At 53.1% G+C, this 14890-nt stretch overlaps 1 protein-coding gene across 1 annotated transcript; it reads left to right on the top strand.

Moving 5' to 3' along the window:
* The first annotated feature begins 685 nt into the window (after positions 1-685).
* LOC120958962 (CCR4-NOT transcription complex subunit 1) lies at positions 686-14799 on the top strand. The gene is made up of 12 exons (XM_040382058.2): positions 686-1218; positions 3134-3340; positions 3574-3754; positions 3880-8546; positions 8629-8739; positions 9713-10342; positions 10418-10768; positions 10853-11410; positions 12443-12684; positions 12772-12982; positions 13802-13950; positions 14042-14799. The coding sequence occupies exons 1-12, from the start codon at positions 1117-1119 to the stop codon at positions 14133-14135; spliced, it is 7503 nt and encodes a 2500-aa protein (XP_040237992.2). The 5' UTR covers positions 686-1116; the 3' UTR covers positions 14136-14799.
* Positions 14800-14890: the final 91 nt, after the last annotated feature.

The following is a 14890-nucleotide window of genomic DNA, read 5'->3' as shown; positions in this document are numbered from 1 at the left end:
ATCTGGAATCGATTTGGGAACTGATTCCGAAGCCGATTCCGGAACCAATTCCGAATTCAGAATCGATGCTGGAGCCGGTTCTGATTCCAATTTCGGAACCAATTCTGAAGTCACAATCGATTCCGGAGCCAACTCCGATTACGGAGCTGGTTCTGATTTCGATACCAGAATCGATTCCACAAACTGATTCCGGACCTATATCCGGAATCGATTCCCGAAAACTTTGGAGATGATTCAATTCCAACGACATCTTCATTTTTCTCATGATTAGTTCAGAATGAGTTCAAAGTGAGATTCGGCTTTATATTATGAAGGGATTTGGACTGTACCAAAGCCGAAATAAAATTAGGTTGAGCCACACGACCGGAATAGGCTCCACGAGATTCTGGACCCGGATTGTGCTCGGGACAAGTTCTCAGATCGAAATGGGTTCACGAACATTAGCAAAGCCGGAATGGCTTCTAGAAAAATACTTACACTGGAGTAAATTCTTGTTTCACTTCTGAAACATAATTTAACATACAATCTAAAAAAGATTCTAGTTATATTCCAGGAAATTTTGCGATTTTTCCCTCCTTTTAATTTTATGGCACAAATTATGGCAACCAGCACCGCCGCTTCCTTGAAAGCAAGAAAATCGCTCGCCGCCATCCCTGTCAAACTGTGTCAGCTGAGCTGTCAAACGCCCGATAGCTGGTGCTGCCCAGTTCAATCACGCACGTCGTCGTCGTCAACAAATCGAAACGGAGGAGAAAAAGTGTCTGTTTGCATCATCCGTTCGCCAGCGTGCCAGGGCCCCTTGCTGTCGCTGTACACATCGCCTCCCCAGAAAGCCCACGGCACACAACAACACAAAAAACGCGGAGACCACACAGTCGTCAACAAACAAACGCACAGGAAAACAGGAACCATCGCTTCTAGCGAGGCAAGCGTGGTGTGGTGTGTGGCAGCAATCCTGTGTGTTACGCTCTCGAACGTCGGTCCAAGTGAGTCCCGTCCTCGGCCACGCGAAAGATCCCCGCGGCCGTCGTCATCCTACCAATTTCTGCCGTGGCACACTTGGGGAGGGCTGCAACCGCCGTGTTGTAAGCGCTCGGAATCGATTTGGATGGAAGCATGAACCAAGAGCCTTTCACATACGCCTTATCGCAGATCGCTCAATTAGTGTCGAACGTGAACAAGAAAAACTCCCCGGCCACAGCACGTCAGCTAGCGCAGGTAGGTGGAAAACCCCCATTTGGGTGGGATGAGATCAACGTCCCCCGCGTGAGCAGCACAGCAAAAGAAAGTGCGGACTGCGAGAGGTTGTGAACAGCCAGACCCGTGGCCAGACCCGTGGCAAAAACATAAGCAATCGCTCGGGAGAAAGTCGAAACAGGGCAACCTCTCGGCGCAGTAGGGCGGGGGCGCGCGCATTGTTGTGGAATGTTTATAAAATACGTAAAGCTCGGGCAGAGGAGCTACTCGGTGGCATGGAATGGAACAGTGTCGTAGCCTGCTCAGAATCTTGCCTGCAATTCTGCTCGCGATTCTACGCTGCGGAGTGGTCTCGAGTGCGGTTGTGTGGTTGAGGAAGCAAAAAGCTATTTATAGGATGTTCGTAATAGAGGAACGAATGATTTGACGGCCAGACGAGCTGTGCTAGGTATTACGGGGGACGAGCTATTGCTCGGCAGGTGCTTCTCTATTGTATCAACCGTTCATTGCACAAATATTACGACAATTGATATGTTGCGAGCGCGCTGATTGTGTTGGTAATGTCACCCTGTCACCCAACGATTGAATTTCCAGCCAATGAACGGCACTGAATGTAGAGAATGATTCATTTGTTTGCACTTCGAGTGTGTAGGAGGGACTTGTATTTAAATGAGCAGCCTTGTGGATATTGCCGCTCAAAGCCATGCTAGGTGCATATGGTTTTTTAAATCCTATTTTGCCTTTCTTCCTGGCCCTGCTGGAACACGTTACCGTGCTGCACATGCAGAGGAATGTCAATGTACGTAATATTCCACATAAAAGCTGCTCAAAATGTTTGTGAATTCAGTGTCAAAATCCGCTAAAAGTAAAGCTCTCTAGAAAAAGGAATTGCTTGTCTTTAAATTCTCCACCATTTAATGCAAATTTATCCAATCCCCAAAACGGGCAGCTATAAAAATGGCAAATTGATATATGCTTCCGTGAGTTGTTTGTGTTTCGTAAGCGCCTGCTGCTCCCTTTCGCCCAGGGCAACCGATGTGACGTTTGCCGTTTTCTTCTTCCTTCCCGTCTTCTTCCCGAGCTGCTGCGGCTGCGGCTGCTGCTACAGCACCGCACTGACAGCTGCCCGTCCAGCACCAGCACCGATGGCGGCGTTGCTGTTGAGCGTAGCCGATGCTGCCAGCAGTCATTCCATGCTCCGCCATGTTGTTTGATCGGAAGTGAAAGAGAAGCGACTTTGGATCTGGAGAGTGCAGTACACGGGGCTTTCTTCTGTTGCCTACAAGGGTGCACACGGGTTTTACGGTGAAATAAGCCAAGGAAAAAGGAATAGGAAAAACGCATAAAACGATGGAAAATTCTCCGGGCAAGCCGTTTTTGCTGGAGTTGTGACCAAACAAAAAAGGGGACCAAGGAGTGAAGTAGTTACACGGCACGGGTAGGAATAATCGTCTCACCAATACTTCTGTTCGGTTCCATTCTTCTGCTGCGGCGGGGGTCCGTCTTTCCCCGAAAAACGCGCAGCGGCAGCCAGGCAGGGCGACAGCCTCGGTCGTTCACGGTGTGAAGAAAGGTTTGCAAGAACTTTTGTGTGTTACTTCTTTTCTTGTTTTCCCCCTCCGTGTCACGGTCATTTTTATCGAAAGTGTTCCAGTTGCTTCGGCCGCGCACGCCGCCGCCTCTCTGTGGTAGCGTTCTTTTGTCTGGAAGGGGGCAAATCTTAACACAAAAAACTGTGATAATCTTATTTCGATACGTTTTCTTCCTTTTCTTTCTTTTTTTTTTGTCTCTCGGTGAATGCGTCCTGCTTCTTCTCCATCGGTTCCGGCGGGTGGTCGTCTTCATCTTACCCTCCCGGGTAACACTTTCGGGCCTGCTGTGTTACGTGCCTGGGAATTTTCTCGCCTTCCCGAAACCCCCCCCACTGGTGTTGTAGCTGGTGAAGGACTTCGGACTAGAGGCCGACCGTCACTTGCTGCGTTGTCTGTTCTCCTCGATCGACTTCGGGGACGCCACACATTCCGCCGCCAGGGGTTATTGCCAGGCTCGCTTACTGGCCACGGAACTCGCGAGCCTGACAAATAAACCGCAGCTGGTCGCCAACGTTTGCTTCGCCGTCGACAATCCGTTCCCGCAGCAAAAGGTAAGTGCCCGGTGGTAATGGTTGCGGGGAGCAAAATGGAGGTGGTCGCGCCTACTGTGTGTGCCCGAATGCGTTTAGCTGTGACATATTGAACCATAATAATTTTTTTTTACTCTTTCTCTCTCATTGGCGCTCCCTCTCGCTGTGCCTCTGTCTCTCTCGTGCGCTCTTGCGGATGCGTTGTTCTGCATGGCTGGCTTTGTGACCGATTGTTGCTACCTATACACGCGCAGTCCCTGAAGCCGACGTCGAACCTGCTGGCACAGATCTCGAAAACGCTCTCCTGTACACCGATCCAGGAAACGGCGCTTTCGATCGCTTTGCTGCACTCGGAACAGCCGGAGATAGTGCGGTTTGCGGAAGCGCACCTTAAGAACTGTCTCACCGAGCTAATCGAGAGCTACATCGACTCTGGTGAGTGAAAAGGCACTGTTTCCTATTGAAAGCAAAACATGCTTCATTTTTGTGCAGATGTTCGTGCTTTCCTTTTTCAAACTAAACTTACATTTCTTCCCATTTCCGATTCGCTTTCGCGCCAGACTCGGGCAGCAACAACGTAGAGGGCAGCCTTAACGACGTATCGCCCGAGTTTCTGCAGCAGATACTGTCGCTCATCTCGTACGGCCGGCACACCGCCCTCGGGCTTACCGACCAAACGTACGAGCGCTTCCGGAGCCAGCTGTGCCGCGACTTTCCGCGCGACCGCGTGCCGCTCATCCTAGCGCCGCTGCTGTACGCGGAGAGTTCGGAAATTTCGGCCGAAATATTGAAGCTCAACACGCACAGCATCCTGCAATCGTCGATCATGAAAACGTCCTGGACCAATCTGGTCGTGGAGGTGGGCTACTCGTTCACCGCGACGCTCGACGACTGCCGGAACCATCTGCTGAAGGTGGGCGGGCGCGACATCACACCGCAGGATGTGGCGAAGATTGTGTCGTCCATGTGCTTGACGCACGAGTCGCTGTCCGAGAGTAGCATTAATCTGCCGACGCCGAGCGCCTTCTGGCCGCAGGGCAGTGGCGATCCGTCCGGCCAGAAGGGCAAGGATGGCAATGGGGGGTCGTCCGCGTCGGAAGTCACCACCTGGAAGCCGGAGGTGCTGGTGCAGGCGCTGAAGGAGGTAGTGCCTGCCCTTAACTGGAAGGAGGTGTGCGTAGCGCTGGACCATCCGGAGTTTCTGCTGAAGGACCGGGCCGGGCTGTCGCTGCTGCTGACGATCGTGAAGATGGGCATGCAGGCGAGCAACATGGGCCAAACCTTCCCGGTGGAGTGTCTGTATCAGCGGTGGACGAACGTCGAGGGTCAGCTGTCGATCATTTCGCTGATACTGAAAAACTCCGACCTGTACTCGTTCGCCGACCACATCTACACGAGCGTGTCGCTCGATCTGCTGAAGACGCCGCCGGAGACGGACAGCAAGGAGGTGGCCTGCTGGATGTCGCTCCACCTGGTGGACGTGCTGCTGTACATCGCGGACCATGCGAACCTGAGCGAGAAGGTGATGAAGATTTTCAAGGTGCCCGGTTCGCTCTGCCCGGACGTGCTGTTTCTCGCGCTGCTGCAGATCAACCCGCCGATGACGACGGCCCGGCAGGAGCTGTTCACCAATCTGGTGCCGATCTTCCTCGGCAACCATCCGAACGCGGGCACGATACTGCACCACGCCTGGAACCATTCCACGTTCAACGTGACGCTGCGCCCGATCATCCTGCACGCCATGTCCGACTGGTACATGGTCGGGGAGGGCGACCAGTCGCGGCTGTCCCGCATCCTCGATGTGGCGCAGGACCTGAAGGCGCTGTCCAATCTGCTCAACATTCGCACGTACATGTTCATCATCGATCTGGCCTGTCTGGCGTCGCGCCGCGAATACCTCAAGCTGGAGAAGTGGCTGGCGGACAAGATACGCGACCACGGCGAACCGTTCGTGAAGACGATACTGAAGTTTCTGCAGCGCCGCTGCCCGCAAATCCTGGGCGGCAAGTACAGCGAGGAGCAGATCCCGAAGTCGTCCCAGCTGCCGCCCGAAACGCTCATCACCATACTGAACTGTTTGCAGGCGTGCATCGCGAGCTGTACGCCGGAGGTGGCGGACATGATCCACAGCATGATGCAGTACGGTATGCTGCTCAATTCGAAGTCGCGCGCCCAACAGCAACAGCAGCAGCAGCAGGCGCCCCAGCAACAGCAGCAGCCGCCGCCGCCCGGCGTGCTCCGGTCGCACCGCGGTCTGGAAGCGTTCGGTGCCAATGCGATGGGCAGCCAGCTGCTACCCCCGATGGTGGACTCGCTCAACAGCCTGACCGCGAACATTGGCGGCCTTAGCATCGGTGGCCCCGGCGGCGGCAACAGCGCGTTCAGCTTCAACAACATCATTGCGACGCCACCGTCGCCCTCGCGCCTGCTGCCCTCGAGCAGCCCGTTCCCGATGATGCCGCTGCCGCCCGGTGCGGCCGCCGCTGCCCAGGCCGGCACGCTCAGCCGGCTGCAGCAAGCGCCGAACGATAAGCTCGGGGCGGCGGCGGCCGCCGGCGCCGCCGGCATTCCCACCCAGGCGCTCGCCCCGTTCACGGCCGACGCACCGCTGCCCGTCTCGAAGGAGGTGGAGGACGAGGCGAACAGCTACTTCCAGCGCATCTACAACCTGCCGCCGCATCCGACGCTGTCGATCGACGAGGTGCTGGACATGCTGCAGCGCTACAAGGACTCGCCGAACCGGCACGAGAACGACGTGTACCAGTGCATGCTGCGCAACCTGTTCGAGGAGTACAAGTTTTTCCCCCAGTACCCGGACAAGGAGCTGCAGACGACGGCCCAGCTGTTCGGCGGCATGGTGGAGCGCAATCTCGTCACCACGTACGTGGCGCTTGGGCTGGCGCTGCGCTGCGTGCTCGATGCGCTGAAAAAGCCGGAGGGCTCGAAGATGTACTATTTCGGCATTACCGCGCTGGACCGGTTCAAGAACAAGCTGCACCTGTACCCGAAGTACTGCGAGTATGTGCACTCGATCGCGCACTTTAGTGAGTTCCCGGCGCACCTGATCGAGTACATCGAGTACGGGTCGCAGGGCCAGGAGCCGCCGAACAAAACGCTCGGCCCGGGCCCGCTGCCACCGTCGATTTTGCAGTTCATGCCGAGCGGCGCGGCCGGTCGGGGTGGACCGGTGGGCAATCCGCTCTATCGGAGCAACTCCGTCACCGGCACGAGCAATCTTACGCTGGCCGGTGTGTCATCGTCCGCTTCGGCTGCGGCGGCAGCCGCAGCAGCCGCAGCCGCCGCCGCTGCTGCTGCCGGTGGTGCCGGTGCGGGTACGCCTGGAAAGATCAATCTTTCCGCTCAGCTAATCCCTCCCGGTGCTGCCGGCGGTGGAGCGGCAGGTGCTAGTGGTGGCGGTGGGGCGGGTGCAGGTGTTGCCGGCTCAAGCGGTAACAGTGGTGGCGCTGGTGGAAGCAGCAGTGGCGGACAACCGCCGCGCGTCAAATCGATTGCAAACGCAACCAACATCGACACGCTGCTGGTGGCGACGCAGGACCGGGAGGAGAAGATCATTGCGCCGCCGGACGCCATCCAGGACAAGACGGCGTTCATCTTCAACAACCTGAGCCAGATCAATCTGCAGCAGAAGTGTGAGGAGATCAAGGAGATACTGCAGAAGGATTACTACACCTGGCTGGCGCAGTATCTCGTGCTGAAGCGTGCCTCGATCGAGGTGAACTTCCACGTGCTGTACTCGAACTTTCTCGATGCGCTCAAGATACCGGAAATCAACCGGCTGGTGACGAAGGAAACGTTCCGCAACATCCGCGTGCTGCTGCGGTCGGACAAGGGCATTGCGAACTTTTCCGACCGCTCGCTGCTGAAGAATCTCGGCCACTGGCTGGGCATGATGACGCTCGGGCGCAACAAGCCGATCCTGCACCTGGACATCGACGTGAAGTCGCTGCTGGTGGAGGCGTACAACAAGGGCCAGCAGGAGCTGCTGTACGTCGTGCCGTTCGTGGCGAAGGTGCTGGAATCGTGCGCGAAGAGCAAGGTGTTCAAGCCACCGAACCCGTGGACGATGTCGATCATGAACGTGCTGGCGGAGCTGCACCAGGAGCCGGACCTGAAGCTGAACCTGAAGTTCGAGATCGAGGTGCTGTGCAAGAACCTCAACATTGACGTCAGCGACCTAAAGCCGGCCATCTACCTGAAAGACCCGGAGCGGGCGCAAAACATCGAGTATCAGCTGTCGCAACCGAAGCCACCGAAGGAGACGCCCGCCGCGGCGGTGATGGGTGGTGCGGGCGTGGCCGGACTCGGTGTCGGGGGTAATGTGGGCGGCGGTGGTGGAGGTGGTGGTGGCGGCGGTGTTGTTGCCGTCGTGCCGCAGCTTCCTCCCGGGGCCGGCCCGGACGATATGGGCTCGAGTGGACCGTCCAGCTCGCCGGCAAACGTGGCGATGGATCCGGCGCTGGCAGCGACCGGTCCGCCGGAGCCACGCTTCCACTACTCCGACATTAACATTGCGAACCCGAGCCTGAACGCGCAGCACATCGTGTACCATCCGACGGTGGCGATCCTGCACACCCAAACGCACCTGAAGGTGATCGTGAAGAGCTGCCTGGAGCGCACCATCTCCGAGTGGATCTCGCTGATCGTGGACCGCAGCGTGAAGATTGCGTCCAAAACGACCGAACAGATCGTGCGCAAGGATTTTGCGCTCGACTCGGACGAGACGCGGATGCGCCGGTCGGCCCACAATATGGCGCGCAGTCTGGTGGCGGGCATGGCGATGATCACGTGCCGCGACCAGATGGTGCAGACGATTCAGAACAACATCAAGGTGGCGTTCGCGGCCGCGGTCGGTAGCGCGCAGAAGGAAGCGATCATTGAGCACGCCGCCCAGCAGCTGGCGATGGACAACATTGAGCTGGTGACCGCGTTCATCCAGAAGACGGCCATCGAGAAGGTGGCGATCGAGATGGACAAGATACTGGCGGAGGACTTCCAGCTGCGCAAGCTGGCGCGGCAGGAGGGCCGGCGCTACTGGGACGCGGCCGTACTGTCGTACCATGCGGAACGGATGCCCGAGCGCATCAAGCTGAATGTGGGCGGCGTGTCGCCGAGTCAGCTGGCCGTGTACGAGGAGTTTTCGCGCAACATTCCCGGCTTCCTGCCGATTACGGAGCGCGATGCGGCCCAGTTTGCCCCCAAGATGGCGGTAAGTGGTGAATCAGAGGGAGAAGGAAAGAGAGAGAGAGTAGGTGAAAAGAAACTAATTGAGTGTTGGTTGTCGATTTTAGGAGATGCTGCCATTCGTTGCTACGCCGGACGAGATCGGTGCGATCTACGATGAGCTGGCGAGCAAGATGGATACGTTCATCAAAACGACACGTCTCGTGCCGATATTGCAGGTAGGTGTTCGAGATATGGGCTACATACTGCCCGTAGCAAGTATCTAATCTAGTGGTGGGATCTCGGAATCGGACCTACTCTTTTCCGATTCCGTGTTCGGTATCAATTCCGGAGTCCGATTCCAAAGCCGATTCCGGAGCCGATTCCAGAGTCGACTCCGCAGTTGACTTCGGAATCAGAATCGGCTCCGGAATTCTATTCGATCTGGAAATCGCAATTTTCTCCGGAAACGGAATCAGAATTGACTCAAAAATTGGAATTAGCTCCGGAATGAGAAACAGTTCGTGAATTGAAAAAGAAGTTTCAGAAGTGAAATCAGTCCAGGAAGCTCAATGAGACTGGGTCATTTACAAGCATATTTTGATTCCTTGCGGATATCAATACGTAGCATCATTGGATACAAACTAATGGTGGGAGCTCGGAATCAGACCTACCCGTATTCGGAATCAATTCCGGAGTCGATTCCGATGCTGGAATCAACTCCGGAGTCGATTCCGATTCCAATTCCGGATCCGATTCCGAAGACGTATTTATTTATTTCACTCCATGAGAACAAGTGAACTTTGATTCTTTGGGGCTATCAATACGTAGGATCATTGGATCCAAACACCTATTCTTATGAGGATCGACTTCGATTTCGAAGCCAATTCCGATTCTGGAGCCGATTTCGATTCTGGAACCGATTCCGATTCCGGAACTGGTTCCGATTTCGGAACCGATCCTGGAACCATTTCCGGAGCCGTTTCCGGATCCAGAATTGGAATCGGTTCTGGAATCAGAATCGGAATCGACTCCGGAGTTGATTCCAGCATCGGAATCCAACCAATTTCGGAATCGATTCCGGAAACTGATTCCGGACCTACTATCCGGAATAGATTCCAGAAAACTTCGGATCTAGCCGGAATCAATTCCGATGAAAACTTCATTTTTCCCATCACTAAATCTAATCTATTGGTTTGCATCCACCATTAGCTTCACACCAACAACATGGAGCAGCTGCTGGAGTGTTTGATTCACGCGCACCGTTCGCTCGACAATCTGACCGGCTGCACGCTGCTGAACAAGGCGGTCGAGGGCCTGCTGGAGGGTTTGATCAACATCCCGGACCAGATCGAGCACGTCAAGCTGTACAGGGACATCCATCTGCGCGTGATGCGCCTGATGCAGGACCATCGGCTGTTCGGTCCGATGTGGACGAACAAAGCGATCACGCGCTACATGCTGGAGTGCCGGGAGGAGCTGCGCTACAACGTGGAAGCGGTCGATCTGCTGATTACATCCAACTTTGTTAACATGCAGCAGTTCGACATGATGCTGGTGCAGCTGATGGACAATGGGAACAACTACGTGGCGGTCGTGTTCGCCATGCAGCTGCTGCAGACGTTCTTCATCGACGAGCGGCACAATTCGGCCATCACCGAGAACGATCTGGCCGGCACGATCGAGATGCTGCACCGGCTGACGGCGCACCCGCGCGCACCGGAAGGTTTGACGCACCTGATCGAGATGCTGCGCGCCAATCACGATCCGAACTCGTTCCTGATGGATCGTGCCATCGTTGGGCCGACCTCGTACATCCACGCGGGTGTAGCCCAAGCACGGGTAAGTGTTGTTAAATTTATGCTTGTGTTTAGCAGGCTTTCTATAAAGATTTTTTTCTCTCCCCGCTTTTCCCAGTCGGACATTGACGATTCGCCCGGTTTTCTCGAGCGGGCCGAGTTCCTGCTCAAGGACTGGGTCACGATTGCACTGTCGCCCAACACGTGCCGCGATCCGCTCAAGGGTTTCAGCGTGTTTGTGGGCAAGATGAACGCGCACGGCATACTGAAGGGTGATGAGCCGCTGACGCGCTTCTTCCGCTTCGCCACGCAGTACTGCATCGATCTGACGTATCGCAACATGAACGAGCCGAACGCGAAAACGAAAATCTTCCAGTTTATCGACGCGTACGTTCGGCTGATTGCGCTGCTGGTAAAGCACTCCGGCGAGAGTGGCAGCACCAACACGAAGCTGAATCTGCTGAATAAGGTATCGAGAGATCGCAATTGTGCTGCTTAAATGTTTAAATTTATCATATTTTAACCTTTCTTCCTCCCTTTGCACTTTTTTTAGATTCTCGGTATCATCATCGGCATACTGCTGCACGATCAGGAGGTCCACACGACCGCGTTCCAGCAGGTCGGCTACCATCGCATCTTCGCCATGCTCTTCCTCGAGCTGACCACGCACGATCCTATCCTGGAGAACATCAGCATCAGCGTGATCACGGCGTTCTGCCACACGTTCCACATACTGCGCCCGTCCGCGGCGCCCGGCTTCTGCTACTCCTGGCTCGAGCTGATCGCGCACCGCGTCTTCATCGGGCGCGTGCTCGCCCAGATCCCGCAGCAGAAGGGCTGGCACATGTACTCGCAGCTCCTGATCGACCTGTTCAAGTATCTGGCCCCGTTCCTGCGCAATGCCGAGCTAGCCAAGCCGGTGCAGCATCTGTACAAGGGTACGCTGCGCGTGCTGCTCGTGCTGCTGCACGATTTTCCCGAGTTTTTGTGCGACTACCATTTCGCGTTCTGCGACGTCATCCCGTCAAACTGCATCCAGATGCGCAACCTGATCCTGTCGCCGTACCCGCGCAACATGCGCCTGCCCGATCCGTTCACGCCGAACCTGAAGGTAGAGTAGAGTGGTTATCAATCAGTGTTGCAACATGTCATGAGCATCACGAGATGTTCACCAACGATAACAATCAACATATCCGTGGTAGCTTGAAACTCATTGCTGATACTCAATGAAAGTGCGCCATGACATGCCGAACAAGACATGCGAGTGCTTGAGTCAAGCGCGATACTCTGACTGACAAGCTGAGCTTAATGTCGTCGCAAGCATAATCATAATTTTTCTGGCTGTGAACAGTGCTGCCTAATGCCACTGTTTCAGTCACCAACACTTATGACTGAAACGGAGATGATCAGCGGTAAGACTCAAACATTTAATGGATCAATCACATCCTTGGTGACAATTTTTTAAGCACCCAACTCCTTGTCACTCACTTGGTCACGACATTTTCCGTCGATGACAATCACGACATTCTTGGAATACACTTGGCGTGTGTGGTGCAACAAAATGAGCATTCTTGCTAGCTCTGCCTGCTTTGATTGTCTGTTGGGTCAATCTGAGCGAGAAAGCATGCTCATTTGGTATCTTGGAACCACTCGCAAGCACTCCATATCTCCCATGGCTATCGTGATGATTACCGACAGAAAATGTCGCGACCAAGTGACTGACCAAGAGTTGACCGCACAAAATGTCACCAGGCATGTGATTTTCGCACCAACTATTTGAGTATCTCCTCTAATCATCACAGTAGAGCTCGTGACGCTGACATGATTTTGTATCAGCCGAAATTTGTCATGACTATGTTGTCTGTGACATTTTGCAGAACTGATCACAGTAAAAAAAAGGTCATGACATAGTGACTGACCAAGCGGTGGTCGCAAAATTAATCGTCACGAAGCATGTATTGGTCACAACAATCGTTTTGATTATCATCTCTGATCATCACAAATGAGTATGTGACGCTGACATGAACTTTGTTTCAGTCAGGGTTTTTTCATGACATTGACAGTGACATTTTGCAGCACTGGTTGTCAAGGGATCTAGAAATGGATGAATTTAATTGTTAAAATAACTTGATTTTTCCTTCAGGTCGATATGCTGAATGATATTGGAGGATCGCCACGGATTTCCATCAACTACGCGTCCTCCATTCAGCCGGTAAGCTTCAAGAAGGATCTCGACTCGTACCTGAAGGCCCGCGCACCGGTCACCTTCCTGTCGGAGTTGCGCTCCAATCTGCAGATCTCGAACGAGGTCGGCTCGCGCTACAATATTCCGCTGATGAACGCGCTGGTGCTGTACGTTGGCACCCAAGCAATTGCTCACATTCGGTAAGAAATCATAAAAAAGAGAAAAAGGTTTTGTTGTTTCTACTTGCTTGCCGTACTAATAACAATCCGTTTTGTTCGTGTTTTTAGATCGAAAAATTTGGGCCCAACAATGTCCACGATCATACACAGCGCGCACATGGATATCTTCCAAAACCTGGCGGTCGATCTGGACACGGAGGGACGCTACCTGTTCCTGAACGCGATCGCCAACCAGCTGCGCTATCCGAACAGCCACACGCACTACTTCAGCTGCTGCATACTGTACCTGTTCGCAGAGGCAAATTCGGAAGCCATTCAGGTAGGTGTTGTGGGGTGTAAGATGTGGTTTGGAATAGTGGTGGGAGCTTCTAATCGGGCCTAATCGATATCGATGCTGGAATCAATTCCAGAGCTGATTCCGATTCCAGAGTCGATTCCGGAGCCGGTTCCGGAGTTGACTCCGAAGTCGATTCCGGAGTCTATATCTGAGTTGACTTCGTAGCCGATTCCGGTGTCGATTCATGAGCCGATTCCGGAGTTGACTCCTGAATCTATTTCGGGATCGGAATCGACCTGGGAATCGCAATTTGGTAATCTGACCCTAGTAACGGAATCAGGATTGACTCCAAAAATGGAATTAAGGATGAAAATCAGTTCTTTAATAAAAATAAGAAATTTCAGAAGCGTAATCAGTCTGTGAATCTCCAAAAAAATGGATCGTTAACAAGTAAACTTTGATTCTTTGCGAATATCAATACGTAGCATCATTGAACCCAAACGCTTATTCTAATGGAGATTCCGAAACCGACTCCGTTTCGAAGCCGATGCTGATTTCGGAGTCAATTCCGATTACGGATCCGATTTTGATTCCGTAACCGATTCCGGAGCCTATTACGGATCCGAATCCGATTCCGGAACCGATTCCGATTCCGAAGCTGATTCCAATTCTGGAACCGATTTCAATTCTGGAACCGATTTCAATTCTATAACCGATTTCAATTCCGGAGCCGATTCCAAAAACTGATTCCGGATCTACCATCCGGAATCGATTCGGAGCTAGCTGGAATCGTTTCCGACGAAAACTTCATTTTTCCCCTCACTAGTTTGGAAGCAATACAATATTCTTTCTCTGTTGCAGGAACAAATCACGCGCGTTTTGCTCGAGCGCCTGATCGTCAATCGTCCGCATCCGTGGGGTCTGCTGATCACGTTCATCGAGCTGATCAAAAATCCGATCTACAAGTTCTGGGATCACGATTTCGTGCACTGTGCGCCAGAAATTGAACGGTGAGTAGGGGTAGTGTTGGGAGCGCAAATTACGATTGTGAACAGTTGTGAAGCACATTATACTAACTCATTGCGCATTGTATTTTTGTAGACTTTTCGAATCGGTGGCAAAATCGTGCATGGTCACGAGCAAGAGCCAGCAGCAAATTCAAAACGTTGAGCCGGATATCACCGAGTGCAGCTAAATATATGGTTGCCAACATCAGGCTCCAGCTTTGCGGCAACACAGCATCGATAATATCAAACACCCGAAACGTCAGCCCGAAGAAAAAGAATTACAAAAAAAAACCCGTTGGTGGTCGGTTGACGATAAAACTGAACAGAATTAGGCAAACACACACCATCTGTACATACGCGATACCATTGTCACAACAAGTCAGAGCGCACGTCCTCTTTAATGTAGGGAAATTGATGGATTAGATGGAGAACAGCCAAGCATCAAACGTTAAACGCGAAACTATCTTAGTTCATTTGAGCCGAACTGTACATTTTGCGAGCGAGAACAGGTTTAGGAAAACGTGTGTAAGTAATCGAAAACCGAAACGATTCGTCCCCAGCTACGGTTACAATTTTCTCCCGTTACCTTTGGAGTGGCCGCTAAAGGTGACGGGAGATTGCCGTTTCCTCCCAAGGTACAGCTTAACGTTGCTTTTGGTCGGTGTGCGAATCTACACGTCTTTTTTGGGTTGTTGTGAGTAATAATGTAAGTAGCGATGTACAGAGTTGCAAAATAGTACTGTAAAAGGATGTTCTAGATCGGTGCGATACATTTTACTCGATGCACTAGATATAGATATAAAATTGTTCGTAATAAGTGTAATAAATAAGGGATTCGAATTTGAAATCTAACGAACGTGGTGTGTCTCATGGGTGTCACGTTGTTTTAACAGACCGGGTCTCTGTGCAAAGCCTGAGATTTGTTTGCACATACCCAATACAA

The sequence above is a fragment of the Anopheles coluzzii genome, chromosome 3 (assembly GCF_943734685.1).
Source record: "Anopheles coluzzii chromosome 3, AcolN3, whole genome shotgun sequence".
In the NCBI taxonomy this organism is placed as follows: Eukaryota; Metazoa; Arthropoda; class Insecta; order Diptera; family Culicidae; genus Anopheles; species Anopheles coluzzii.
This window is presented reverse-complemented; position numbering and strand designations above follow the sequence as displayed.

Excerpts from the sequence above, each read along its gene's own strand:
- LOC120958962 (XM_040382058.2), top strand. The coding sequence starts at position 1,117 with ATGAACCAAGAGCCTTTCACATACGCCTTATCGCAGATCGCTCAATTA. Across the intron at positions 3,755-3,879 it reads CGAGAGCTACATCGACTCTG|ACTCGGGCAGCAACAACGTA; the intron begins GTGAGTGAAAAG and ends CTTTCGCGCCAG. Across the intron at positions 10,343-10,417 it reads CGGGTGTAGCCCAAGCACGG|TCGGACATTGACGATTCGCC; the intron begins GTAAGTGTTGTT and ends CGCTTTTCCCAG.